This window comes from Magnolia sinica, chromosome 4, assembly GCF_029962835.1.
Source record: "Magnolia sinica isolate HGM2019 chromosome 4, MsV1, whole genome shotgun sequence".
In the NCBI taxonomy this organism is placed as follows: Eukaryota; Viridiplantae; Streptophyta; class Magnoliopsida; order Magnoliales; family Magnoliaceae; genus Magnolia; species Magnolia sinica.
The window spans coordinates 113,536,487-113,564,234 of record NC_080576.1 but is presented as its reverse complement, the minus strand read 5'-3'; the positions used below and the strand labels follow the sequence as shown (position 1 = coordinate 113,564,234).

Sequence of the window (27,748 nt, the reverse complement as noted above, 5' to 3'; positions counted from 1 at the left end):
AGCTCGTATTACTGTTTTCCCTTGATCCGGGTCTCTGTAGCCTCATGAACAGGTCAGATGTGGCCTCGTGAACAGGTTAGATGGCAAATACACATCATGGTGGCCCAAGGAAGGTTTCAACGGTGAGGAAATTATCCCCACCGTGTGGTCCACTCGAACTTGGTATATCCTCTATTTTTGGGCTTGAAGCTAACATGAACTGGATAAACGGATGGCCGGCTTGGATAAAAGATATATATATCACTTTGGGCCCCGAAGAGTCGCGTCAACAGGATACACGCGTCTCTAGGCAATGCTCTTCCCAACGGCAATAACTACAGTAGGCAGGAGCGTTTCCCTTGACGGGTCTGTCTGACAGTCAGCTCTGTATTTAGAGTGGCCATCTAGTCAGGCGCGATTGACCCCTCTTTGTCAGACGCCTATACACATTGTGACGATGGACCAAAAATCGGGTCATCAGGACCGTCCATAAAGTACATCTCTCAATCATAGCCTAAATATCTATAGATTATCGTGGAAAATGCTTTGTTCTTTCACGTTATATCTCATTCATTGGAAAACAAGTATCCAATCTGCCCATCGTTTTATTGGGTTTCACTTGCTGGAGGCTGTAGATTTCCATAATGCGCATTCAGTTTACGGTGCTGATACGCTGACAGAGCCATCATGGTCTGGCGCGACTGACTAAATCAACTTGCTGTTTTTATTTTTATATGTTTTTCATGTCTGTATTTCTATGCAGAAACGGAGAGGTCGAGGTGAAGCAGCAGAAACGGACGGAGATGGCGACCAAGGTTCCTAATCTCTCCGATCTGATCCACCGAGTCGCCTCGTCGTGCCTTCTCCACCCAGTCGGCCGGGTCCATGGACCCGACGGAGGCAACCCGGAGGGCTCGAAAGAAGAAGAGGAAAAGCAGGAAAGGGAGAAGGTCGAAGGAGAAGGAGAAGAGGATTTTCGGGTCTGGGAAGAAGAGGAGGAACAAAGGGAGGGGGTTTTGGAAAGAATGAGAGAGGTGGAGGGGCTTTTGGAAGAGGTTTTCGAGGGGGTGTCGGCTATGAAGAGGGCGTACGTTAGCCTGCAGGAGGCGCACTGCCCGTGGGACCCTGAAAAGATGAGGGTTGCTGACGTGGCGGTGGTGGCGGAGCTGAGGAGGCTGGGGAGGCTGAGGGAAAGGTTTAGGAGAGGGGGTGGGGGTGGTGGAAATGGAGGGAGGGGATTGGGGCCGTACAGGGAGGCAGTGGTTGGGCCCTACGAGGCTGCGGTGGAGGAGCTGAAGAGGGAGGTTAGGGTGAAGGAGGCGGAGGTGGAGGGTTTGAAGGAGAAACTTCGGACCGTCGCGACAGTTGGGAAGAAGGGGAGGTTCCATCCGTCGCATAGGAGAGTCAGCTGCAGCAGCCAAGGTATGCACTGTCACATTCTCCCTCCCCCTCTCACTGGAATTCTCTTTGGACGAAACTGCCCTTGAGGAATTGTAAAATTACGTCGATCGACGAGTTCGCTTTGCCTCCATCGCGACTCAGGATCTAGCGTGTGTGGCGCCGACTGGGCCCACATGCTGAATGGTCCGATGATCGGAACCGTCCATGTTGCGACTCTATGCTATAAGGGCTACTAGAGTAGTATTAAGCTCCGTGGATTGTTTCGAACATCACCATCTATAAACGAATTTTAAATAATGGAAAGAAAATTTTCAACGAATCACATTCAACTCCAAAAATCAAAGGATGAGAACATCACCAAAGCCTAATCATGTGATAATATCTTATTTAATTTTATTTATGGCCGGTTCAAATTACCGGACCATCTCAGCATCTGTTCCCCAGTGGCTGGCGATACACGGTGGATCGTTTCTCGCGACGGACGAAAAATGAATTTATAGCTGTCCCTATCATAATTGATATCACGAGAGAGCCACCATCCACCGTCCACGTAGGATGGTAGAGGATAGATCAGGTCCGTCCGCAAGTGGGTTTTGCCTTACATTGTCCCAATGTCCAGAAACCACACAAATAAGTCTCCGTCAATCCTGGCCGTTCCTTTCTTTCACATCTCGTCCCTTGAATTGCACCCGCTAACTATTCTTGCGTGTGACTGTCCATTTTATTGCCCCCTGATCGAATGTAAGAGAAATCCATTTTGAACGAGTTTTAAACCATCTTTCATCCATAGCAGGGCCCACTGGGTGTGGGGTCCATGCCACGTGGGCGGTATAAAAAGGGTGGTAGTTTGGTTAAAAACAGGGTCATTTTGTATGTACCAGCGTCTTTTAATTCACATGTACCCATTTCCCTCTTGGGAATTGGAATAGAACATTTCTGTACTGGTTCCATTACTAAAATGGAAAATAATTGCACTGCAGGGACTGTTTGGGGGAAAAGGAAATGCAATAAAAACTATCGGAAAGGAAACATTGCTTTCCTTGCTTGCTTTTCAATGATATCCTTTTAGGATCTCATTTCATATTTGTCGTTTGGCAACACAAGATTTTCTTGGGAAAATTTCTTGGTAGACACTGTCATAGGTGCCGCATTAGGACGTGTGTCACATGTGGGATGGATTCTTAAAGATGGACACTGAACACTGTGTGGCACATGTGACGAGCTTGAAGCTGTACGGAGGCACTTGTGGCACAAGACATGCACATTGTCTCATCTGACACGTGTGGGCCACATGTGGCACATGTGAGGAGTTTATGCTGCATCGGATGCACGTGTGTCACACGACATGCATATTAGCTCGAAAAAGTTAGCCCTGTAGAGAGTTCGTGCAGTGCTTTTTATTTATTTTTTTCATTTTCTTTCTTTCTTTCGTCACTTGAAAATTATTTCATCAAAGTAGATTTTTAGGGCACGAGGTTGATTTTTTGACGAAAATATCCCTATCTGTTAAGGTAAAGTAGCTGAAAAAAGCAGGGGTATTTTCGTCTTTCTGGGTTCGTTCGTACCAATGGTAGTTTAGTTTGGTAATTTAGTATGGACGAACTCAAAAAGACGAAAATATCTCTACTTTTTTCAACTGCTTTACCCTAACATGCAGGATATTTTTGTCAAAAAATTAACCTCCGTATCCTAAAAATCTACTTTGGTAAGATAACTTTTAAGCGGCGAAAAAAAGGCTCGTTGAATACATGTGAGCGCTTGAAGCTATATTGTAGAACTTGTGCACATGTGGCACATGTGAGGAGTTTGAAGCTTTAAGGAGGCACACGTGGCACAAGACATGCATATTGGCCCATTTGACACATGTTGGGTGCTTCGCACATGCGTAGTGCGCGTGGCACATTACCACATGTGGGGTGTAGGAGAAGATAGATGTGGCACATGCGGCGCATTACTGCATGTGGGGTGGGAGAGAGTGGATGGTGACATGTTTCACATTGGCACGTGTCATAGTGGTGCATCTGTGGCATAATGAAAGATGGACAATGGTTTAATTTATTTGGCCAATTAGCATATGTGAAGCAACTGAAGATGGATGGAGGTGCGTGGGGTGTTTTGTCCATACTTGGTGCACATGTGGCACATTACCACACGTGGGTACAAGAGAATGGATGGCCAGGCACATGCGTGACATTATCACATGTGAGGTGCAAGAGAAGATGGACGGTTGTACATGTGCTCACATTACCACATGTGTGGTGCAAAAGAAGATGGATGGTGGCACGTGGCACATTACCACATGGGGGGTAGTAGAGAAAATGAATGGTGACATGTTTCACATTGGCACGTGTCATAGTGGTACATATGGGGCATAAGGAAAGATGGACAATGATTCATTTGTGCATATTGGCACATATGAAGCTACCGGGAGATGGATGGTGGCCCATTGAGGTTGAACAGTTAAGAAACAATACATATTCCTTCCATTGTTGGAAACTGTATTTCTTGCTGGTGTTGGCTGGAAAATAAAAGGAAGAGGTGAGAAAAATAGTTCCCTCAGGTTCTGCCCATAATGACGTGCAAACACATGAAAGTTAGTTTCATGAAAACAATGTTTCCTTTCCTTTCTATTACATAAATCCAAACAGCAGGCTAGAGGACTGAACTAGTTGTAGTAGTTCAGGTCCAGGACTCCAAAATAAAGGCATGTGGTCGCTTGCTAGTTACAAACGCGTCTAGGAGGGATAAACAGCCATACGAAGGCACATGTATCATCATGTGATGCATGTGTGAGATCTTAGGTTTCCATTAAGTGAGCTATACTTTTTAGATCTTGTATGAAAATGAAAATCAGGGCATTTCACACCTCAGGTGGACCACAACATATCAGAACAAATGAATGGCTGTGATAAAGTTTTAATTGTCAATTTAAAACTTGTGTTGTGGCCATCTTGAATGTGAAATTGTCTAATTATTATGGAAGATCTAAGGTTTATTTATTTTCAACCTTAGGGAAGCTCAGATCTTATACATGGAGGGTATTTGCATGCGTGCCCGTGTTTGGATGCATGCAGCCCTACATACGCTTGTGGAATTAGCAAACCTCATGTGTTTGCTTGAAGGTCATAACTCGATACAATGCATGCGTGGCGCATACACCTCAATCCAGTTGTCCAAATCAGGACCGGTCATGGATAGAGCGTGGTTGAAAAACACATCGATCAAACAATTTGGTTATCCGTTTTTTGGCTATCGAGTTGGCCATTGGGCAGTTTGTTCAATGTTGGGTTTCCCAGGCCATGCTTTATCGCAACAGGCCTTGAACAACTTTCAAACGGATGTAGATTGGGTACTGCCCTTGCCAGCACCGACCTCCCTCCTGACTTGACGTGGCGGGATTTGATTGGGTGGCAGGCCGCTGTTACAGATGGGGTGTGGGATACATTTTTGAAAGTTGTTAGGTTGAGTATATACTCGACTAGGCCCAATCTCTGACAGCAGCCTGCCGTCCAATCAAATCCTGCCACGTCATGTCAGGAGGGAGGTCGATGTTGGCAGGGGAAGAACTTAATTTGCGTCCCTTTTAAACATGCTTTGCATGGGCCCATCTCTGACAGCGGCACGTGGCCCAATCAAATCCCACCACATTGGGTCACCAGGGTATCCTTGGTGATTCAGTCACCGGGCAATCTGCTTCCATGGGCGGTTTGCTAGGATGTGAAGATTTGATTGGGCTGCAGGCCGCTGTCAGAGATGGAGCCACGCAAAGCATGTTTGAAAGCTCTTTGTTGGAGTAAGTACTCAATTGGCTCCATTTCTAACAGCGGCTTGCTATCCAATCAAATCTTGCCACATCATATCAAGAGTGAGGTTAGTGCTGGCAAGGGCAGTACCCAATTTGAATTTATTTTGCCGTCCACATGTAACAAAGCGGCGCGGGTAATCATCATTCCTTCCTGTGTTGTGGTGTGCTTGCGCTTTGGATATGCGTTTATTTTGGGCTCATACCCTAGAATTCATTGGCAAAACAGATGCATGGTGTGGATGGATCGCACACATCACGGTGGGCCTCACATCAACTGTTACCCTTGATACTTGAAAAGGGCAGGAGTTACTTGATACTCTGGCGGCATACAACCCTTGATACAAAGGCAACCCAATATACTGTACTCAAATTCACATCGACTAGATTATTGAGTCACAGCTTAAGAATTAGTTGGTTGGACAATCCCCATCTGATTCTTGGACACTTTATTTGTTGAGCTAGGACCGGTGGTTGTTTTTGTTTTGATCCGTTTAATGGATGTCCATCAATCGAATGATCAGATAGTCAAGTAAGCATAATTTTTGTTTCATGGTACAACCAATCTGGGAAACATAATTTGTACGGTCCATTTAACTAATTGTATCCCATGTTTACGATATCCAAGTACTTTTAAGTACCCGCGTATCATCCACCTCACTCTACCGGATCATCAACGCTTTCACAGGCAGCCGGTGAATGCTACGATTTTTTATTTTTTTTCTGAGTTGACAATATTGTCCCTGAATATGACAAAAATGCATCATGAAGTACCAAGTTGTCCTTGTAATATTACGTACGTACCCTCATCGTGGACCCTTTGGGCGTCTAGGTGTCCCTGTACCCCATATCAAATGGTGTGCCGCGCCTGACACCGTACACTTGAATGCTTGGTGCTTGCGGGAGATGACCAGAACCGTTCACATCCTGGACCTCACCGCTCGCAGTATTACGTTAACAGCAGGTATTGTAGGGTCACGCACCAGCGCCGTAGTCGTTTTGATCACACCGTTAGAAATGTCTAGTTGGCAACATGTTAATAACACTGACATCATGTTAATTAATAACCGCTGATCGTTTCAACTGTCTTTGGAAGATACGTAATGGTTCCATGATCTGAACCATCCATATTCTGGGTGCTTTATTTAGTCAATGGACGGTTGTGATCACTCGTATTTAGGCAGGGAAATGATTACATGCATTCCATACGTTTGATCTGTGTGGGGCCCATTCTTTTACATTTAAGTGAAATCCAAACCAGCAATCTGGATCCCCTTCTCGTGCTTACTGCATGCCAACAATCATATTGATACAAAACTAAGGTAGAACACCCGACACAAGAGCAATATACAATCTGAGTTTTGGAATGGCTTGATATTAGGTATGGCCCTTCATCCTCATATTATGGACCCTAGCTTCCATCTAGAAACTTCTATGTTGGGTGTACCCCACCCCTAATTTTCCTCCTCTCCCATTTGAATCTCTACCTGAGTTACGTGGACTTTATTTTGGTATCTAGGCCTAACATCGGAATGCATGTAATGGACGGCTGGATGACACTCACCCATCATGCCTGGGCCACCCAGCTAGAATCTGTGTGATCATTACCCTAGTGGGTTGGGTATGAAATCACTAGTTACACGCCTTTCTTTGGAAAGAAAACTTTTACCGAACATATTCAACTCCAAAAATTTGGACTGGATCATCCTTTGTGAGCAAATGCTGGATGATAGGCCATTTCAAAATGCAAGGATTGATATAGTTAATGGTGGGCGGTTAGATATTTGATTATTTGACTATCTTGCTTGTAAACCCATGTAGACGACATTGTTAGTCATGCATTTTGGTTGAAGTTGGTAGAAAGTATGATTATTACCTCTTTCGGAAAGAAATTCGATATGGCTAAGTACTCATTGAGTTCGGTGCAGCCCTGATTCGGAGGGCTTTTATTGAGCCAGCCCATGCATGATATCACATGTGGAAATATTAGCCGATAACAGTGTTATCGCGAGTCTAGCCTTATCTCTCTCATTATTTCTCAAAAGAAGCTTGCTAGTTCTTGTTCTTTCCCCCTCCCCTAAGAGCATAACAATAATGGGCTGGGTTGGCTTCCCAACAGAGCTGTCACTCTTGTCTCTTCATCTCTCACATGTTAAATGTCGAAATCCTAGTTAGGATTGTGTAATCATGACTGTAATTAGGAATTTTTTGATTTTTTAATCCCTTAGAAATTTTCAGTGAGAAATTTGGAAACCTTGATTAGGGCTGTTTAATGGTAAAATTAATTGGGAGTTTCCGATTTGCTTATCCTTAATTAGAGATTTTTAGTGTCAAATTTCTAATTAGAGATTCACAGTTTAATCCTAAATTAGTGTAGTGAAGGAATTTATTAATGATTTAAGACTAAAAATCACTAAGGGATTCACATTCATGATTTAATGGATTAAAGCTATGAAATTGAAATGGCTTAAAATGTAGTAAATATTTCAATGTTCAGTGAATTTATTTGTGATTAGTAAGTTGCGCTTATTTTAAAGGTTGTAATTTGATTAGTGCAATTTATTAAATGGTTATTCATAGTTTTATTTGAGATTACATGTTTTATTTTTTGCTGTTTTCTTCTTTGGGTTTTTGGTGTGGTATTTAAGTGAGCATGATGGGTTTTGGATTGGATATTAAACCTTTCATCTTTGGTAGGATTTTATGTGATTACAGGAGCGTTGGATTGTTCTGGGTTCTATGCTTAAATCCTAAATGCTTAGCACCTTGGATCTAGAAAAGTTGCATGGTTTGGATTTTAATAATGTGATCATGCTCTCTCTCTCTCTCTCTCTCTCTTCCTAAACAAAATTTAACCGAGGGTAGCCGAAATGTTTTGAGTTTTGTGTATCATTTTATGGGGTAAAAAATGAAAAACAGTATAATTTCAAAATAAATGGCACTGAACCAAATTCTAACATTAAAAATAATCCCAACCTACTAATCACGGACATAATCACTCACTGTTTAAGCATGATTTACATCCCTGATCCATTTTTCGTTTTGAATTTCTAATCCTTAATAATCAGTTTTGAATATCTAAATTAGCGATTTTTAGTTTTAAAAATCTAATCTATTTGTTTACTACGTTCATTAGGGTTTGAAAATTTTAAAGCACTAATTAGGGTTTCGTTATTGGAAATTTCTAATCAAGGATTAGGAAATCAGACATCTCTCATTAGATTTACTATTTCATAACTCTCATAAGTGATTTCACAGCGGAACATTGAACATGTCGTCCTAGGAATAAAAGAATTGAAAATCTCCAATTTTGTTCATTATTGCACAAGCTTAATTATGGTTTTGACATTCAACCTGAGGGAGAGAAACATCTCTCTTGTCAGAGGGCTCGTGTTATCGCAGCTGGTTTAGGGCACTGATACAGCCCACCGCCATTGTGCTCTTGAGGTGAGAGAGTGAGAGAGAGGATGTTTCTTTCAGAAGAGAATGAGAGAGGTTGTTATCGGCTGATGTGAGGTCAGCATCGAACTCATTGAGGTGTGAACCGCTCCGAATCTGCTCCCATCTCTTTCAGCCAAAATCATATCAAGTGGGTAGATCCTCTGCAAAGGTTGTGGGTGGGGCCACATGAGTGCTCATCAGGGCATCGAACCTATTTGAAAGGGTCACCCCCACCATGAAAGTAGGATATTCAAAAGTCAGGCCCATTCCAACCTTTGTTGACCATGGTTTGATCTGTTTGTTGAATGTCATCAGGTTGTTTGCCCATCGTTAAATGCATCATGTGGTCCACGCCATAATGATCACCACCCAAAGCTTCTGAGTCACCTGGTGGCCTAACCGATGGTTTGATCGGCCTAATCTCGAGTCCGAATTTCATTGTGGGTCGACCCTTCCGGGTGGGTTGGATGCCATGAAATATCAAGCTGGTTCCATGAGCAAGAGCTGTAGAATCAGCTTATTCCACAAAGGTTGCAGAGGATCCTATCATAGATCAAGGGCATTCAGTGTTGAAACATCACACGTTCCAATCAATCTTGACTGTCCCATCTGACCCCCCCACTTCTCTCTCTCACTCTCTCAGCGGCAGCATCGGTTCCAACTCCCGAGCTCTTTAACTCGTGCATGAGCCAGGTGAAGCAGGCCTGCAAGACCTTCATCTCCCTCCTCCTCTCCCGCATGCGCTCCTCCAACTGGGACATTGAGGCGGCTGCGCGAACCATCCAGGCCCCATCCGACACAATCCCAGCGGTCCAATCCCCCCACCACGCCAAGCATGCAATTGAGTCCTATGTCCTCTGCAAGTTCTTCCAGGGCTTCGAGAACGAGACCTTCTACATCGACGGTTCCCTCTCCTCCCTCCTCCACCCTTCCCAGTTCCGCCAAGACTGCCTCTCCCAATTCAACGGCATCAAGCCAATGGACCCCACCGAGCTGCTCGGGATCTTCCCCAACTCCCCCTTTGGCAGGTTCTGCTGCAAGAAGTACCTCGCCGTCTTCCACCCACAGATGGAAGAGTCCCTGTTCGGGGGGCTTGAACAGCGAAGGGCGGTTTTGGCGGGAAATCACCCACGGACTGAGTTCTATGCCGAGTTCTTGAACCTGGCGAAAGCAGTCTGGCTCCTGCATCTGGTGGCATTCGCCCTCGATCCAGCACCGAGTCACTTCCAAGCGAGTCGCGGGGCAGACTATCATCCTGAATACATGGAGAGTGTTGTCAGGTTTTCCGGTGGGAAGGTGGCGCCGGTGGGTGATATGGCGGTCGGGTTTCCGGTCAGCCCGGGGTTTAAGCTCGGGAACGGTGCAGTGATCAAGTCGAGGGTGTACCTTGTCTCGAGGGTGTGATGGGAGGCCGAGTAGCGGTTTAGAAAGGGGGCTGGTGCTACGCGTTGGCTGGGCGGGTTTGGTCTCGGCACGTGACTTGCTTTGAACACGCGCGCGTTCGGCGGGTTGGATGTGTGTATTGCTAGTGCCAAAATGAGCCTGTTGTGTATTACGCACATGGGATGATGGATGGGTGCCTCGTGCCTGTCTCGTTTCTTGCTTTGAACCGCCGGGGTGTTTTTGTGGCTTTCAACTTATCCAGCTCCTTGGGGCCCACAGTGATATGTTTGACATCCAATCCGTCTGTCCCTCATTTCCGATGTACAGTAGTGAAATCAGATCGATCCGTTTCACTTGAGGGCCACAGCACGTAACAATGTAAAATCACGATCAAAGCCTCTGAATTCGTCTGGTGTCGGCCTGCTTTGTTTAGGATCAGTTTTATTTTAGGGATGTATCTTCGTCTGGTGAGGGCCTCAGAAGACTTGTATGGTGGATGTCCGTTTCCCTGAGGTGTGGCCCACTTGAGTGTTTGGTTTGCCTGATCGACCTGAGGTGTTGCAATTGTTGGATGGTGTGGATGTCATGCTGCCACTACGATGGTGCAGGTGTTCTAACTTAGTAGAGGATATCAGACAAGGGAGACACCGTAGGGTCGAATGTGGTGCATTGATAATACCATCCATCCAGTAGACGAGCTGACAGTAGCCATCTCGTCAGTGGCTACAGATGACAGAATTAGTGAATGGTTGATATTTCGTGAAAGAAAATTGACGGCAGCGATCATCCTATAGGCGTGACAAGATAGGCCAATGATTATCAGGTCCACTAGACGAGCATTGCCGATGCTGATGATCTGGTCCACTAGATGAACCGTATAAGATTGACCAGTCATCTTCCCATCTGTGCCTTAGGGAGAGATTGATCTGCCGTACTCTGGATCCACAGGCTCGTCTAGTGGACCTAATCTTATGAACCCATTAAATATATTGAGCTGGACTATTAGTAAAAACCTCATCGCTGGTCCTCTTCTGCTCATATTCCTTTCAACAACCACAATATTCGTAAAAAGCTCATAGCTGGTTCAAGCAGGAATTGGGCTTATGTTGCTTCCCTTTGTGCTGAAACCCTTCTGTTGTTCTACTGACTTATAAATAAGAGGAGGTTTGGGAAAGGTCTCCATAATCTGAATCTCTTCACTGGAACATCTCATTTCAATTGGTCAATACAAATTGACATTTGAGGAGAGTCCACGTCAGTAAAATTAAAAGGAAGATGGTGGGCGTTACTCTGTACTGAGTATTGGGCACCCACACGATGGATGGTCCATATCAAATGTGGGCTCAACATGAGTGGTGGTGGATATTGAGGGTTGCTCCATCATATGGACAATAACATTGAAGGTGGGTCCCACATAATTGACGGTCCGCATCAAGGATCAAACCCCTAGTGATGAATGGTCCAATTCAACGAGGGCCATGCATGATGGAGGTGGACTGTCCGCATCAAAGGACAGGATCACATGGTGGAGGTTGGACATAAATGGTGGGCTGCACGCGATGGACAATTTATTTTGACGATGTGCACACACGATGGATGAATCCGATCAAGGTAGGACCTTGTGGGTGCCACATGAAGAGATGGTCCGATGATCTGAACTGTCCATCCTATTGCCACTAGTTCGACTGGCCCATGATCTAATAACAACGCTGAAAATATGACCACAACCGCTTGATTTTCAGGGTTAAATGTAGGCCATGGAACTTTTTTTTTTTTTTTTTTTTTACAGTGGTCCATATTCAGCTATGTCAAAGGAACGTAAAAACCATCCGTTTAGCATAAGTTTCTGGTATTGAGAACTGTAAGTTATTTCCCATGACATGGACGGTTCAGATCAATGTAACATCTCTGCAGCTGGGCGCTACCATGGGGTGGTGAAACATGCTGATTATCAGCAGTATGGATGTAAACAAAACGAACTAAGTGGATGAAAAACGCACACCCATCTTAGCTGGAACCGAATTTCCTGAAGTAGTTGTTGTAGGAAGTCTGTGAAACAAAAGGTAAAGTTCCGTGGGCCCACCATAGTGTTTATGACATCCACTCCATCCAAAATTTTCCACCTCACTTTGAGGACGTAAAACCAAACATAATGCAATCCAAACCTTTGATCACTTGCCCACACCAGAGGTTTAATTGGGATGAGAACGCTAATGAAACCTTTTTCAGGCCCACCGAAGTCTCAGGCTGGCATTTGGTTTTTCCTTTCATCATGCTGGAACACACCGTATGAACGGGTGGATGGCATATAAGCATCAGTACGGCCCCAAGAAGGTTTCAATGGTGGATGCCCCTTGCCCGATTTTCCCTGTGTTGTGGTCTATAGGCGTATTAGATCACCCTGATTTTTGGAATCATGCCCTAACATGACGTAGCTCAAATGATGGACAGAATAGATTTCACCCACGGATATTAGATGTCTTGCATGATGGACTACCCATGTAGAAGGTGGTGCCCACATGATGGACCCTCCATATTGAGGGTGGGATCCATGAGATGGGAGGTTTTTATGTAAAAGGTAGGCCTCATATGAAAGATACCCACCTGAAAGTGGGCACCACGTGAGCACAATGCACACTGAAAGTCGGCCCCTACTAATGAATGACCCACATCAAAGGCGGTCCCTGTATGATGGTTGGTCCACATAAAAGATTGGCCTACGTAACGGATGACCCACATTAAAGGTGGGCCCTGCATTATGGGTAGCTCATATTGATGGTGGGTTACCCGAGATGGATGGTCCACATTAGATGTCTTCTTGTAGTTCTCTCTATTAAAGTTTCTAATCGGTTTATCTTCTATGTAATAAAAAATTAATAATAAAATATTCACATTGCTTCAAACCCCATATTTTATGAATGCATTAAAACTTACTGAGGTGGAATGTCATTTTATTTGAAAAACTCTCACGGTAAGTGTTCTTTTCGGCTCATATTCCTTGCAAGAACCGGCACGCAAGCTAATGGTATTACCAAGATGGTGTTATCCTCTAATTTAATTGATACTATGTTCAAGCTGGTTTTATTTATCTATATGTTGGGGAGAGTATTCCTTAAAACTTAATCTCTTCGTAAAGAACATCTAATTCCAATTGGTTAATACAAGTCGACGATTGATTAGAGTCCACGTCCGCAAAAAATAAAAGTAAGATGGTGGGCACCATTTGCCTTGATTGTTTAACTAGTAGCTGTCTAGTGGATGGTTTGAGACGAATCAGTCAACGGTCCAAATTTAACTGGCAAACGTCCACATAATGGAGGCTAGGGTCGTCTGATCAAGTGGGGTTTGACGCATATCCACCATCGAAGTAAGAGCCTAAGATTTGGACGCTTTGGATTGTGGCACACATATGCCACTTGTGCAAGGCCTACTGCATGCAGAGGGTAAACTACTGTGAAAGAATCAGCCACCATTTCCATTAGAAGGCAAATCACGTTGGATTGGTGAACGTGCCGATACATCCATACCATCCAATGGCCATCCAAACAGACCTTAAAGTAACTCATTCACAGACCAAAAATGAAACTGAGGGTCCGTTTGGACAGGTAATTCCCCAAGATCTTGATTGATGCTTTTGTGACATGGAGGGCGTGGGGCCTGCCAAAATAAAATAATCCAGATTTTGGAGGATGTCCTGCCCAAACACAACTCTGTCAAATTGCAATCAGTAACAAGTGAATTTGTAGACATTGCCTTCAAGAAATAACAAGAAGTGAAAAAAAAAAAAAGGGGATCCAATTGCATTGCGAAATTTGAATTTACAGATGTACCCATTTTGACCCATTTTCAAAAAGGAAGAAAGAATTGTAGACATTGCCTTCAAGAAAAGAAAAAAAAAACGAATCCAATTGCATTGAGAAATTTGAATTTACAGATGTTCCACCCATTTTCAAAAACGAAGAAAGAATAGAGGAAATTTGAATTTCTTGCCACCTGATTCCACAAGTACTAACAAAAGATCATCCTACAACAAGAACGCAAACATCATACAGAAAGTCACCACCATCTGCGTCAAACAGGCCCCACGGTATCGATCTGAGCCGGAGAAACCATCACCGAACTTCATCGTCATGTTCGGATACAAAATACCCCAGTTCCGATCTGATCCTGGCCCTTGCTTCGTTTTCGCATCGAACAGCTCAAATAAGTAAGTCTCTGTGGCCCCTTCCCTTCGCAGCGGCGTCCCGACGCCCTTCATCAGATGCATTATCAAACCTACACTGTACATTCTCGCACACTGTTTGTTCGCTTCCGGCTCAGTCACGTCTCCGTCACTAGGCCACCCCGTTTCTGTCACAATTACAGGTATGCCCTTGTGGCCCGCCGCCGCCATCGCACTGATCGCGGCGTCCACCATCACATCGAAAAGGTTCTGGTACGGGACACCCGTCGCTGGGTCGATGCGGTAATTGAAGGGATGCTTTTCAAACAGAGCATATCCGATAGGGATTTCTGGGTATGATCTGTACAGCTTGTATGGGTAGGCATTGATCAAGAACGACGAGTTGGTGGTGGTGATGAAATCCAGGATCGGCTTCATGATCCATTCCGCAACGGGGTTCTTGAATTCAGCGGCCGAGGGCGGGAAGGGGGTTGTGATAATGTCGAAGGAATGTGTAGTTGAGACCGAGATCTTGCCGAACCCGACCTCCTGGAGGGCGAAATAGATGTTTTGCATGGCACGCAGGAGAAAGCCAGAGAGCTCAGGGTTGGAGGTGATGACGTCGTTGCCGACGGAGATGGTGGTGATGTGGGCTCGGGGGTAGAAGGGGAAGACATGGCTATTGAGCCATTTGGTGGCTGCGCTTGGGTTGGCTGCGATCGCACGGATGTGTGTGTTTGGGATGGAGAGGAGGAGAGAGATGCCTGAGTAGGAGAAGGCGCCGACGAGATTAGGATCGGGATGAAGGACCCGGGCGCGGGTCACGCCAAGCGATTGGAGGGTGGTGACGACCTGATCAGGGCGGGGGAGATCGGAGGTGGGGTGTCGTGAGTAGGTGATGCCGATGGACGGATTGGATGAGCTGATGAAAGGATCGGATGAGGGGATGAGCTTGAGGCTATAGATGGAGACTGTGAAAAAGAGGAGAGAGAGGAAAGGGACGAGAAGGTTCTTGGAGCAGAGACACATGTTCTTGGAAGGGGTTTAGACTGTTATTTCCGTTGGGAGTTTTGGGAGATTTGACAGAAGTGGCCCGAAATATTACGGGAGGTGATTATATAGTGTGCATGGGTGCGCGATGCGCATACCGGATGTAGGCCGGCTCTTTCATCTACACTGCGCCACGGTTGGCGAGTTGGTTGCAACTGGGGTGCGTAGTACGCATGGTGCGCATTTTAGTACGTCCTGTTGGGTGCGGGCGACCAGTTGGTTTCCCGTCTCTCCAAACGCATGTTAGCACGGGGCTCACACGCGTGAGATGGGAGTGTATTCATTGCAATACACGTGCCAGCACATGCAAGATCCGGAGAGGATTCATCAGTAATGTGTAGCATGGTCATTGTTACGGGTAAAAATAGACTGACGAGGTGAACATACTCGATTGCTTGAGGGCTAAAAAATCACCTGATCTTGTCCTTGAGTACTATTCTTTGCCTTGTAGGTTGGCTTCGATCAAAGACCTCAACCTCAGAACCAACTTTAGAGGTCCACCTCGGATATCGAACTCAACCTTGGGTAACAGCTTTGGAGGTGAGCCTCGGGAACCAACTTTGGAGGTCGGCTTCAGATACCGATCTCAGACTCGGGATATAATTAAACTTACAATATATAAAGATAGGATTCTCTTCCAAGATATTCGCTATAAAAATATATTTATCCTCTGAGATATTCGCCGATGATAGAAGGAAATCAATCACGACACGTCCGGAGGAAGATCTCTTTCGCAATATGCATCTACCATAGAGACGCACTGCCATATATAACACCACTCCGAAAAGACTATAAATGATGATTACACCTACGGTGAAAAGTACAGGCTGATTCTACACCTGCAAGTCCTACATAGTGATCCCGAAATCGAGGCTCGTATCTCTGTAACATTCAGTCGAAGCATTGACCAGTAACGTCAACCGAATAATGCAAGTTTTGGAGAGACAAAACTTACTTTCCGATCAGGGGATAGATGCACGGGCAGCCACCGAGGTCTCTACACCACTTCAAACACCAGTTTGACTTGCAGAGAACCAAGCAACATCCTGGAAGGCCAAGGCATGCGCCCTCCCACATCTCGGGAACTGCCACGTCTGTAGACTTCAACTTATATCATACATTGGAGAATAAGATGCATATAAAGGCTCCCGAGGCGGTAACTAATAACGAGAGCTCCTGGAAGGCAAAACTTAAGGAACTGCGAGGTTAGGTCAACGATATCCGTTGAGCCTATTGCGCTCAAATACTGACCTCTGTCTAGGCTATGCTGGAGGAGATCGAGCCGACGTTTACCGACGACATTATGGGAGCCCAACTCCCGTCCAAATTCTGAATGCCGCAAATCGCCCCCTACTTCGGGTTTGGCAACTCGACTGATCATTTGAAATTGTTCAGGGCATGGATGAAGCTCCATGGCACGTCGACCTCGGTTATGTGCCGAGCCTTCTCTACACGAAAGTGGTATAGGCAGTTGAAGCCGAGATCCATCAACTCCTTCACGCAACTCGGCAAAGCTTTCATCACTCAATTCATCGGTGGGAAAGATAGGAGGAAACCATCGACCCACCTCCTTATGATCGCTCAAAGGGAGGACGAGTTGCTAAAAGATTACGTCATCCGTTTCAACGCTGAAGTTGTCTAGATCGATGGTTATTCCGACCAGATATTTTTAGTCGCCATGTTGGCCAGCCTTAAACGAGGAAAGTTCATATTCTCTATTGATAAGAGCCCCTCGATTACCCTCACCAACCTACTTAATAGAGCTAAAAAATATTTCAATGTTGAGGAGTTCTTTAGTTCACAAATAGCTATTCGAGAAGGAAATAATTCGGCTAAGGATAGGAAGCAAAAGGAAAAATGGGAGCCCTCTACTGTTAACACTAAAATTAAGAAAGAGGACGACCAAGACCGTAGCCAGCGTACCTCGACATTAGATATTGACGAACGTGTCGACTGACTTACTCAACTAAGAGTGACCTCTCTTTTTAAAAGGAAAAAATGCTCATAATTCTACTATTGTGTTTTCTACTGCTTTATGAGCTTTTACAATAAAAGAACTTTCCTAAGTTAGGGGAAGAAATTTCTTTAAACGATTTCTTGACTATTCAAACTACACGGTCTACTGAGGACTTCCTTTAGTGTGAAGGAAAAACAGTCCTTAACCAGTTGTCCAATCCTTAAAGAAGAAGTCGGACCACTAATTGACAACGCTACCTGGACTACACAACCGACTATGAGGGCTTCCCTTCGTGCAAGGGAAGAAAGTCCATCATGAATTCTACTATGAAACAACCTCAAGGTGAGGGGAGGAGAATTTCTTTTAATTCTCTACTATCCGACTATACGAACAATTATGAGGACTTCCATTAGTATAAGGGAAGAAAGTTATTCTACCGAGTGCTCGACCTACTAATGTGGGAACAACTGCGACTTCTCTCAGTTGAAGGGAAGAAAAATTCCTTCTATTAATTCTATCGTGCGTGATCTACCATTGAACAATCAACTTATTGATCTTAGCTCTACTACGTCCGACCTCTCGACTTCTCGATATCTTCGGCACAAGTCATCACATAATGTCAATCCACACTAACTTACTTCTGAGCTCTTGAAGAATGCTTGGAAGTAAGGGGCTATTGTTATGGGTAAAAATGTAACCAGGTAAACAAACACAAAGACTATGGATTGCTTGAGAGTTGAAAAATCACCTCGACCTCGGCCTTGGATGTTGGCCTTAACCAAAGACCTCAACCTCAAAACCAACTTTGGAGGTCGGCCTCGAATACGGACATCAGCCTTGGAATATATATACACTTACAATATATAAAGATAAGATTATGTTTCGAGATATTCACTCTAAAGATAGGATTATCCTCCGAGATATTCGCCGAGGATATAAGGAAATCAATCACGACATGTCTAGAGGAAGATCTCTTCCACGATACGTATCCACCATAGAGATGTACTTCCATATACAACACCGCCCCCAAAAAGATATAATAATGACTCCGACTACAGTGAAAGATACACATAACACCCGATTCTTCTATTCCTGTTGTAAGTTCATATCACGACTTAGGCATCGGAGGGTCCCCGGCCTTAATTGGCACCCCCAATGTCTTCTCTTGTTTTATAATAAATCATAGGTACTCCGACGAGCAGGAGGTGAGGAAGGATCGACCAGGTTTCTGCATCAACAGTCATGTTCTGGTCAACTCATCAAGACCGTCAGAACCTTAAAACAGACATATCTCGCAAACTGAAATGAGTTACTCGACGTACCATATGTGACTTTAGGGCAGGACCAGTTACTTTAGCCAACCAACCCGGCTATGCCGGGTTGCCCAAGCCGAATTTGCAAGATTCCATCAGATTGATTGTCGAATTCCTTCTTTATTTTCGTTTTTACTATTTTTAGTATGTTTTGGTTTTATTGTAACTTTTCATCCATTGAGCTTTAAGAGTTATGTCCAACATGAAAGTGCTTAGAATAGTTGGGAGAATAATGTGGTCAAGTCAAATAGGATACTATAAATAGTAAGTTACGAATTTTAGGAAGTTTTGAGTTGAGTTTGATGTTGAAACTTCTTCCACGGTTTGGTATCACTATTCAAAGGGGTGTAAATTCATTTTTATTATCAATCAATCAAATTACAAATTTTATAGAATTTATTTTTTATTTACCTCACGGATTCGAAAAGTCTCCTTGAGGAGTCCAGAAAAGCTCCATGGATTCAGAGTAATTATCCTTGAGGGAGACGGTGATCGACCTCATCACGTTCATCCCCTGCATCATGGGCCCACATGATGGACGACCCACATTCAAGGTGGGCCCTGCATTATGGATAGCTCACATTAGAGGTGGGTTTCCCAAGATGGATGGTCCACATTGTAGGTAAGACCCATGCAAAGGGTGGTTCACATTGAAGACAGGCATAAAAAGGTGTGCCCAACTCAATTAGGAGTCCGCATCAAAAGTTGAGCCCACATGATAGATGGTGGATAATAAGGGTGGGCCGAGCAAACTTGAGGGATAAGTACTTATCTAACCGTGGAAACCAATCATACTTTTCTACTTTTTAGCTGATAAACATCATGTTCTCAGGCATGCTAATCTGCTGACATGCAATTTTCTATCCAAACGCCACCTAAGCAATTGTTGCTTGATTTTTAAATATTATTCTCTCTCTCTCTCTCTTTTAATGCTAATTTCGTCTCCGAAGGAGCAAGAAGTAAGCTATATTGCTCGTTCTTTTGTGGAAGCGGAGTACCAGTCCAATTAGATGTCTTCTTGTAGTTGTTTGTATTAAAGTTTCAAATCGATTCATCTCCTATGTAAAAAAATAAAACAAAACCAAAAAATAAAAAATAAAAAAAATCCACATTGCTTCATTGCTTTAAACTTTGTATTCTATGAATGCATTAAACATACTGTGGAATGCCATTTTATTTGAAAAACGCTCTGGGCAAGTCTTCTTCTCGGCTCATACTCCTTTCAAGAACCCTCATGCTAATGATATTACTAAGATGGTATTATCCTCTCATTTAATTGATACCATGTTAAAGCTGGGCATGCGATGCTCATGCTCTCCAACTTGAAAGGTTGTATTGTTAGGAATTGGGCCTACGTTGCCTAGGCCCATTGAGTAAAGCCCCTTCATTGTTTTCTTTATTTCTGGGAGAGTTTTCCTTAACCTCCATCTCTTTGTAAGGAACATCTCATTCCAATTGGAGTGAAAACAGTCAACGGTCCAAATTTAACCGGCAAGGGTCCACCAGTTGCAGGCTAGGTTCGTCTGATCAAGCGGTGTTTGAGGCTTATCCACCATCGAAGTAAGTGCCCATGATTTGGACGCTTGGGATCGTGGCACACATTTGCCACTTGTGCTAGGCCTCCTCCATGCAAAGGGTAAACTACTGTCAACGTCCCAATACATCCATACCATCCAATGGCCATCCAAACAGATCTTAAAGGACCTCTCTTTACAAATCCATTTTTGTAATCTCTCGTTTTTAGCAAAATGCTCCAAGCTGGGATTTTGTCAGGAGAAAGAACCACTCTCTGGCCTTCCGGCGAGAATCTGACATGGAGGGCGTGGGGCCTGCCAAAATAAGATAATCCAGATTTTGGAGGATGTCCTGCCCAAACACAACTCTGTCGAATTGCAATCAGCAACAAGTGAATTTGTAGACATTGCCTACAAGAAAGAAATGAAGAAAAAAGAATCCAATTGCATTGAGAAATTTGAATTTACAGATTTACCACCCATTTTCAAAAACAAAGAAAGAAAAGAAGAAATTTGAATTTCTTGCAACCTGATTCCACAAGGACTAACAAAAGATCATCCAACAACAAGAACGCAAACATCATATAGAAAGTCACCCCCATCTGCGCCAAACAGGCCCACGGTATCAATCCGAGCCGGAGAAACCAAGATCGTACTTCATCGTCATGTTCGGATACAAAATACCCCAGTTCCGATCTGATCCTGGCCCTTGCTTCGTTTTCTCATCGAACAGCTCAAATATGTAAGTCTCTATGGCCCCTTCCTTCCGCAGCGGCGTCCCGACGCCCGACCTCAGATGCGTTACCAAACCTACGTTGTACATGCTCGCAAACAGTTCATTCGCTTCCGGCTCCGTCACGTCTCCGTCACTAGGCCACCCCGTTTCTGTCACAATTACAGGTATGCCCTTGTGGCCCGCCGCCGCCATCGCACTGATCGCAGCGTCCACCATCACATCGAACAGGTTCTGGTATGGGACACCCGTCGTTGGGTCGATGCGGTAATTGAAGGGATGCTTTTGAAACAGAGCATATCCGATTGGGAGCTCTGGGTGTGATCTGTACAGCTTGTATGGGTAGGCGTTGATCAAGAACGACGAGTTGGTGGTGGTGATGAAATCTAGGATCGGCTTCATGATCCATTCCACAGCGGGTTTCTTGAATTCAGCGGCCGAGGGCGGGAACGGGCTTGTGATAACGTCGAAGGAATGTGTAGTTGAGACCGATATGTTGTGGATCTCGAGCTTGTGGAGGGCGAAATAGACGTTCTCGATGGCACGCAGCAGAGAGGTGGAGAGCTCAGGGGAGGAGGTGAGGACATCATTGCCGACGGAGATGGTGGTGATGAGGGCTCGGGGGTAGAAGGGGATGACATGGTTGTAGAGCCATTGGGTGGCTGCGGTTGGGTTGGCTGCGATCGCACGGATGTATGTGTTTGGGATGGAGAGGAGGAGAGAGATGCCTGAGTAGGAGAAGACGCCGACGAGATTAGGATCGGGATCAAGGATCCGGACGCGGGTCACGCCGAGCGATTGGAGGGTGGAGACGATGCGATCGGGATGTGGGAGATCGGAGGTGGGGTGTCGTGAGTAGGTGATGCCGATGGACGGATTGGATGAGCTGATGAAAGGATCGGAAGAGGGGATGAGGTTGACGCTATAGATGGCGAGGATGAAAAAGAGGAGAGAGAGGAAACAGATGAGAGGGCTGGTGGAGCAGAGACACATGTTCTTGGAAGGGGTTTTAGACTCTTATTTCCGTTGGGAGAATTGAAAGAAGTGGCCCGATATTATGGGAGGTGATTATATAGTGCGCATGGGTGCGCGATGCGCATACCGGATGTAGGGCGCTACTTTTGCATGCGCTGCGCCACGGTTGGCGAGTTGGTTGCAACTGGTGTGCGTAGTACACATGGTGCGCATTTTAGTAGGTCGTGTTGGGTGGGGTGCAGTTCTTTTGGCGGGAGAGGACCGGTCTGTTTCCCGTCTCTCCAAACGCATGTTAGCACGCGGCTCACACACGTGAGATGGGCGTATATTCATCGCACTACACATGCCAGCATATGCATGATCCAGATAGCATTCAGCAGGATGTGGATCGTGGAACGTTGGAACGTGCCCAAAATGACAAAAGAATAGATGGATATAATCTTTATGCTTTAAGACATCTGGGCCTCATTATGTCCCACATTGGATGTGGATTGTCCATCATATTGAGCCCACCTTCGATATTGACCGTCCATCATATGAGCTTAGCCTTCTAAATGGGCTGGGCTGTTCATCATGCGAGGCCTGTCTTAGATGTGGACCATTCATCATTCAGGGTTGACCTTAGACATGGACTGTCCATCATGTAGGGCTCATCTAGGTCATCAATCATATAGGGCCTACATCAATGCTAATTTTCATTTACGTGGCTCCCTCGATGTCACCTACACATCATGTGGAAGCTACATTTGATGTGTCCATCATGTGGGCCCCACCTTCTAAGTGGGTTGTCCTTAACTGTGGGGGCCACTTTTGATGTCCACTATCCATTGTGTGGGGCTTACCTTTGACGTGGATCATCCATCATGTTGGGCCATTTTGGATATGGGCCATTCATCATGTAATCTCTTACATGTGGACTAAGTTGATATGACTGTCCATCACTAGGGGTCACGCTTTAATGTCTCCGTCATCATGTGAGGCCCACACCTTTCATTATGTGGGCCCACCTTGATTTCAATCATTCATTATACGAGGCCCCTCCTTAATATGGGTTGTTCATCATGTGGGACCAGCTTCATAGTCCATCATCCATCATGTAGGTTCCATTTTTTATGTAGACCATCCATCAAATGGCGCCCACTTGATGTATATGTCCATCATGCTGAGCCACACTTTGACGTGGGCTATCCATCACGTGGGGGCCACATTTGATGTGTACCTTGCATTTGTGGTGCCACCTTGATGTGGACCATTCATCGTGTAAGGTCCCACACCTTCAATATGGGTAGTTTATCATGCAGGCCCACATTTGATGTTTAGCATTCTTGATGTGGAGTGTGTAAAATGTAGGGCTCACTTGATATGCATAGTCCATCATACGGGCCATATTTTGATGTGGGCCATCCATCATGTGGGGTCACCTTTGATGTCCACACCCATCATGTAAGTCCCACCTTTACTGTGGACCGTCCATGTGGGCCCAACCTTCAATATGGGTCGTTCATCATGTGGGCCCACCTTCAATGTGCACGCTCTATCTCGTCGGTCCCACCTTTGATGCGGACCGTCCATCATGTGGAGCCACACTTTGTTGTAGGCCATCCATCATGCGGGCCCACCTTTGATGTGACCGTGAATCCAAATTTAATGGACAAATGTCCACTAATTGGAGGCTAGAGTCGTCTGACGAGCAGTGTTTGAGGCTTATCCACCATCCCAGTAAGACCCCGTGATTTAATGAACAAATGTCCACTTTGATGTAGGCCATCCATCGTGTGGGGCCCACCAAAATAAGGCAATCAATATTTTGGAGTATGTTCTGCCCAAACATAACTATGTCCAATTACAATCAGCAAAATGTGAATTTGCAGACGTTTCCTTCAAGAACGAAAAAGAAATAGAAAAGAAGAAGATCCAATCGCATTGAGCAATTTGAATTTACAGATTTACCCATATTCCATCAAAAAATCAAGAAAGAAAGGAAGAAAATTTCTTGCCACCTGATACCACAAGGACTAACCACAGATCATCCTACAACAAGAACACAAACATCAAACAAACACTCGCTACTATCTGCAGCAAACAGGTCACGCAGTATCGATCTGAACCAGAGAAATGAATCGGGTACTTCTTCGTCATGTTCAGATTCAAAATACCCCAATGCCAATCTGATCCCGGCCCTTGCTTCATGTCCTCATCGAACAGCTCATATATGTAAGTCTCTGTGGGCCCTTCCCTCAACAGCGGCGTCCCATTGCCCGACCTTAGATGCCTCACCAAACCCACGTTATACATTCTCGCAAACTGTTTGTTCGCGTCCCCCTCATTCACATCCCCATCGCTGGGCCACCCCGTTTCTGTCACGATCACAGGTATGCCCTTGTGGCCCATCGCTGCCATCGCACTGATCACGGCATCAACCATTACATCGAACAGGTTCTGGTACCGGACGCCCGTCCTTGGGTCGTCGCGGTAATTGAAGGGATGCCGTTGAAACAGAGCATATCCGATCGGGACCTCTGGGTATGATCTGTACAGCTTGTATGGGTAGGCGTTGATCAAGAACGGCGAGTTTTTGGTGGAGATGAAATCCAGGATTGGCTTCATGATCCATTCCGCAGCGGGTTTTTGGAATTTAGCGGCTGAGGGTGGGAATGGGTTTGTGATGATGTCGAAGGAAAGTGTAGTTGAGACCGAGATCTTGTGGATCCTGAGCTTGCGGAGGGCAAGATGGACATTCTGCATGGCGTGTAGCAGAGAGGTAGAGAGATCAGGGGAGTAGGAAAGGACATCATTGCCAACGGAGATGGTGGTGATGTGGGCCCGGGGGTAGAAGGGGATGATATGGCTATAGAGCCATTGGAAGGCATCGGTTCTGTTGGCCGCAATCGCATGGATGAAAGTGTTTGGAATGGAGAGGAGAAGGGAGATGCCCGAATCGGAGAAGGCGCGGATGATGTTGGGATCGGGATCAAGGACTCGAACGCAGGCCACACCGAGGGATTGCAGGGTGGAGACGACCTGCTCAGGGCGGGGGAGATTGGAGGTGGGGTTTCGGGAGTAGGTGATGCCGATGGACGGATTGGATGAGCTGGTGGGGATGAAGAGAGAGAAGGAAATAAGGAGAAAGAGAAGGTTCTTGGAGGAGAGAGGCATGTTCTTGGAAGAGGTTTTAGACTGTTATTTTCGGTTGGGGGTTTTGGGAGATTGCAAGTAGCGGGCCGAAATAGGTGATTATATAGTGCGCTAGCATGCGCGGTGCGCATACCGTATGAACGGCGTCTCTTTTGGCTACGCTGCGCCACGGTTGGCCAGTTCGTTGCTACTGGGGTGCGTGCTACGCATGGTGTGCGTTGTCGTTGGTCTTGTACATTTGGATGCAGTTCTTTTGGCGGGAAAGGACCGGTTTGTTTGGTCGCGGATTGGGTAATTCCCCTCCCGTCCCGAAATAGGGACAGGCTTGGGCTCTGAGGGCCACTGTGTTGTATGGATTTTATCCACACCGTCCATGCATTTCTCCATGTCATTTTATGCTAAAGGCATAAAAATGAGGCAAATCCCAATTCTCAAGTGGACCACGAAATGGGGATTAAATTCTTATCGTTGAAAGCTTCTTGGGCACTATAGAAGTTTTGTATCAAGCTGATATCTGTGTTTTAACTTCATCTAGTTCTCTGTGACCTTATGAATAGGTTGGATGAAAAATAAACATACGGTGGTCCTCAGAAGGTTTCAACGGCAGGTGTCGAATGGATATGGGCTCTGATGGGTTACCGTGATATTTGGGTTTCCATCCATCTTGACATATCATTACAGGGTACATGCAAAAAATAGGCAGATCCAAAGCACAAGTGGGCCACATAGTGGGGATTAAATACTTACCGTTGAAAAATTTTCAGGGCTACAGATGTTTTGAATCAAAGCTGATATTTGTGTTTTCTTTGCATCCAGGTCTATGTGACCTTGTGAACAGGTTGGATGGCAGCTAACCATCAAGGTAGGCCCTTGGAGAGGTTTCAACGGTGGGTGCCCTTATTATCACTGCTGCTCCTGCATTGTGATCCACTTGAGCCATGGATCTGCCTCATTTTTGGGCCCGCTACCTAAAATGATATGGCAAAGTAGATGGACGGTGTGGATAAAACCATAAATCAAGGTAGCCCCCAGAACCGGGACAGGCAGGACTAGTACCCAAACCGCGTCCACGGTCCAAATTTAACAGGCAAACGTCCACCAATTAGATACTAGGGTCATCTCATTGAGCGGGTTTTGAGGCTTATCCACCGTCCAAGTAAGAGCCCATGGTTTGAACGCCTTGGGTTGCTGTATATGTAAGCCACTTTTGCAAGGCTGTATACAGAAGAGGGTAAGCTACTGTCAAAGAATCAGCCACCATTTCCAGTAGACGGTAAACCACTTTGGATTGATCAAGCACATGCAAATACATCCATATCATCCAATCAAATGGGCCATCTCCCAATTAGAAGTCGATCACAAACCATTCCAGGAGGAGCCACTCAACGGGCCATCTGCCCCAGTTCGTGACTCGCTTGGAAATTGCGTGGCCATCCAAACAGACCCTAAAAGGTACTCACTCATTCACAGACCAAAAATGAAACTGAGGGTCCCTTTGGACTGGAAATTCCCCGAGATCGTGATTGATGCTTCTCCTTAAAAATCAATTTTGAAACGTTTCGCTTTTAGTAAAACGCTCCGAACTGGGATTTTGTCTGGAGAAAGCACCAGTCTCCGGCCTTCGGGCACAAATCTGACATGGAGGTCGTGGGCCCCACCAAAATAAGGTAATCGCGCGAGATTTTATAGATGTCCTGCCCAAACACAACTCTGTCGAATTGCTATCAGCATCAAGTGAATTTGTAGAAAGAAAAGGAGAAGAAGAAGAAGAAGAAGATCCAATCGCATTAAGCAATTTGAATTTACAGATTTACCCATATTCCATCAAAAAATCAAGAAAGAAAAGAAGAAAATTTCTTGCCACCTGATTCCACAAGGACTAACAGCAGACCATCCTACAAAAACATCGCAAAAATCGTACAGAAACCCACAAATGCCGCTACCAAACAGCTCCCCAGGTATCCTTCCGAACCGGGGAATACAAGCCCGTACTTCATCGTCATGTTCCGATTCAAAATACCCCAGCTCTGATTTGATCCAGGCCCTTGCTTCGTGTCATCATCCAACAGCTCAAATATGTAAATCTCTGTAGCCCCTTTCCTCCGCAGCGGCGTTCCGACGCCCGACCTCAGATGTGTCAGCAACCCTGCATTGTACGTGCTCGCACAACGCACGTTCGCATCCGTCTCATTCACTTCTCCATCACTGGGCCACCCCGTTTCTGTCACGATCACAGGCATGCTCTTGTGGCCGACTCTTGCGATCGCACTGATAACCGCATCGACCATCTCATCGAACAGATTCCAGTACTGGAAACCCGTCTCCGGATCATCATGGAAATCGAATGGATGCTGTTGAAACAGAGCATAGCTGATCGGAATCTCTGGGTATGATCTGTATAGCTTGTATGGGTAGGCATTGATCAAGAACGATGAGTTGATGGTGGAGATGAAATCCAAGATCGGCTTCATGAACGATTCCGCAGCGGGTTTCTTGAACTCAGCGGCCGAGGACGGGAACGGGTTTGTGATAATGTCGAAGGAATGTGTAGTTGAGACTGAGATGTTGTGGATCTCGAGGTTGTGGAGGGCGAAATGGACGTTCTGGATGGCAGGAAGCAGAGAGGCAGAGAGCTCAGGGGAGGAGGTGAGGACCTCATTGCCGACGGAGATGGTTTTGATGAGGGACTGAGGGTAGAAGGGGATGACGTGGCTGTTGAGCCATTTGATGGCTTCGGATTCGTTGGCTGCGATCGCATGGATGTGAGTGTTTGGGATGGAGAGGAGGAGAGAGATGCCTGAGGAGGAGAAGGCGTGGATGATGTCGGGATCGGGATTTAGGATCCGGACGTCGGTCAGGCCGAGCGATCGGAGGGTGGAGACAACAAGATCGGGGTGGGGGAG

The 27,748-nt window shown here is 45.6% G+C and overlaps 4 protein-coding genes across 4 annotated transcripts; 1 reads left to right on the top strand and 3 right to left on the bottom strand.

Moving 5' to 3' along the window:
• The first annotated feature begins 533 nt into the window (after positions 1-533).
• Positions 534-10,472, top strand: LOC131243929 (protein GRAVITROPIC IN THE LIGHT 1). Its single transcript, XM_058243558.1, has 3 exons — positions 534-669; positions 743-1,401; positions 9,267-10,472. Exons 2-3 carry the CDS (start codon positions 783-785, stop codon positions 10,025-10,027), a joined length of 1,380 nt encoding a protein of 459 aa, XP_058099541.1. The 5' UTR covers positions 534-669; positions 743-782; the 3' UTR covers positions 10,028-10,472.
• Positions 10,473-13,963: 3,491 nt separating this feature from the next.
• Positions 13,964-15,346, bottom strand: LOC131244654 (glucan endo-1,3-beta-glucosidase 11-like). Its single transcript, XM_058244152.1, has one exon. It carries the CDS (start codon positions 15,195-15,197, stop codon positions 14,031-14,033), a length of 1,167 nt encoding a protein of 388 aa, XP_058100135.1. The 5' UTR covers positions 15,198-15,346; the 3' UTR covers positions 13,964-14,030.
• A 4,961-nt stretch (positions 15,347-20,307) lies between these two features.
• On the bottom strand, positions 20,308-21,813 carry LOC131244653 (glucan endo-1,3-beta-glucosidase 14-like). The gene has a single exon (XM_058244151.1). The coding sequence runs from the start codon at positions 21,726-21,728 to the stop codon at positions 20,628-20,630; it is 1,101 nt and encodes a 366-aa protein (XP_058100134.1). The 5' UTR covers positions 21,729-21,813; the 3' UTR covers positions 20,308-20,627.
• Positions 21,814-23,713: 1,900 nt separating this feature from the next.
• LOC131244306 (glucan endo-1,3-beta-glucosidase 7-like) lies at positions 23,714-24,866 on the bottom strand. Its single transcript, XM_058243938.1, has one exon. It carries the CDS (start codon positions 24,864-24,866, stop codon positions 23,742-23,744), a length of 1,125 nt encoding a protein of 374 aa, XP_058099921.1. The 3' UTR covers positions 23,714-23,741.
• Between the last annotated feature and the right edge of the window lie 2,882 nt (positions 24,867-27,748).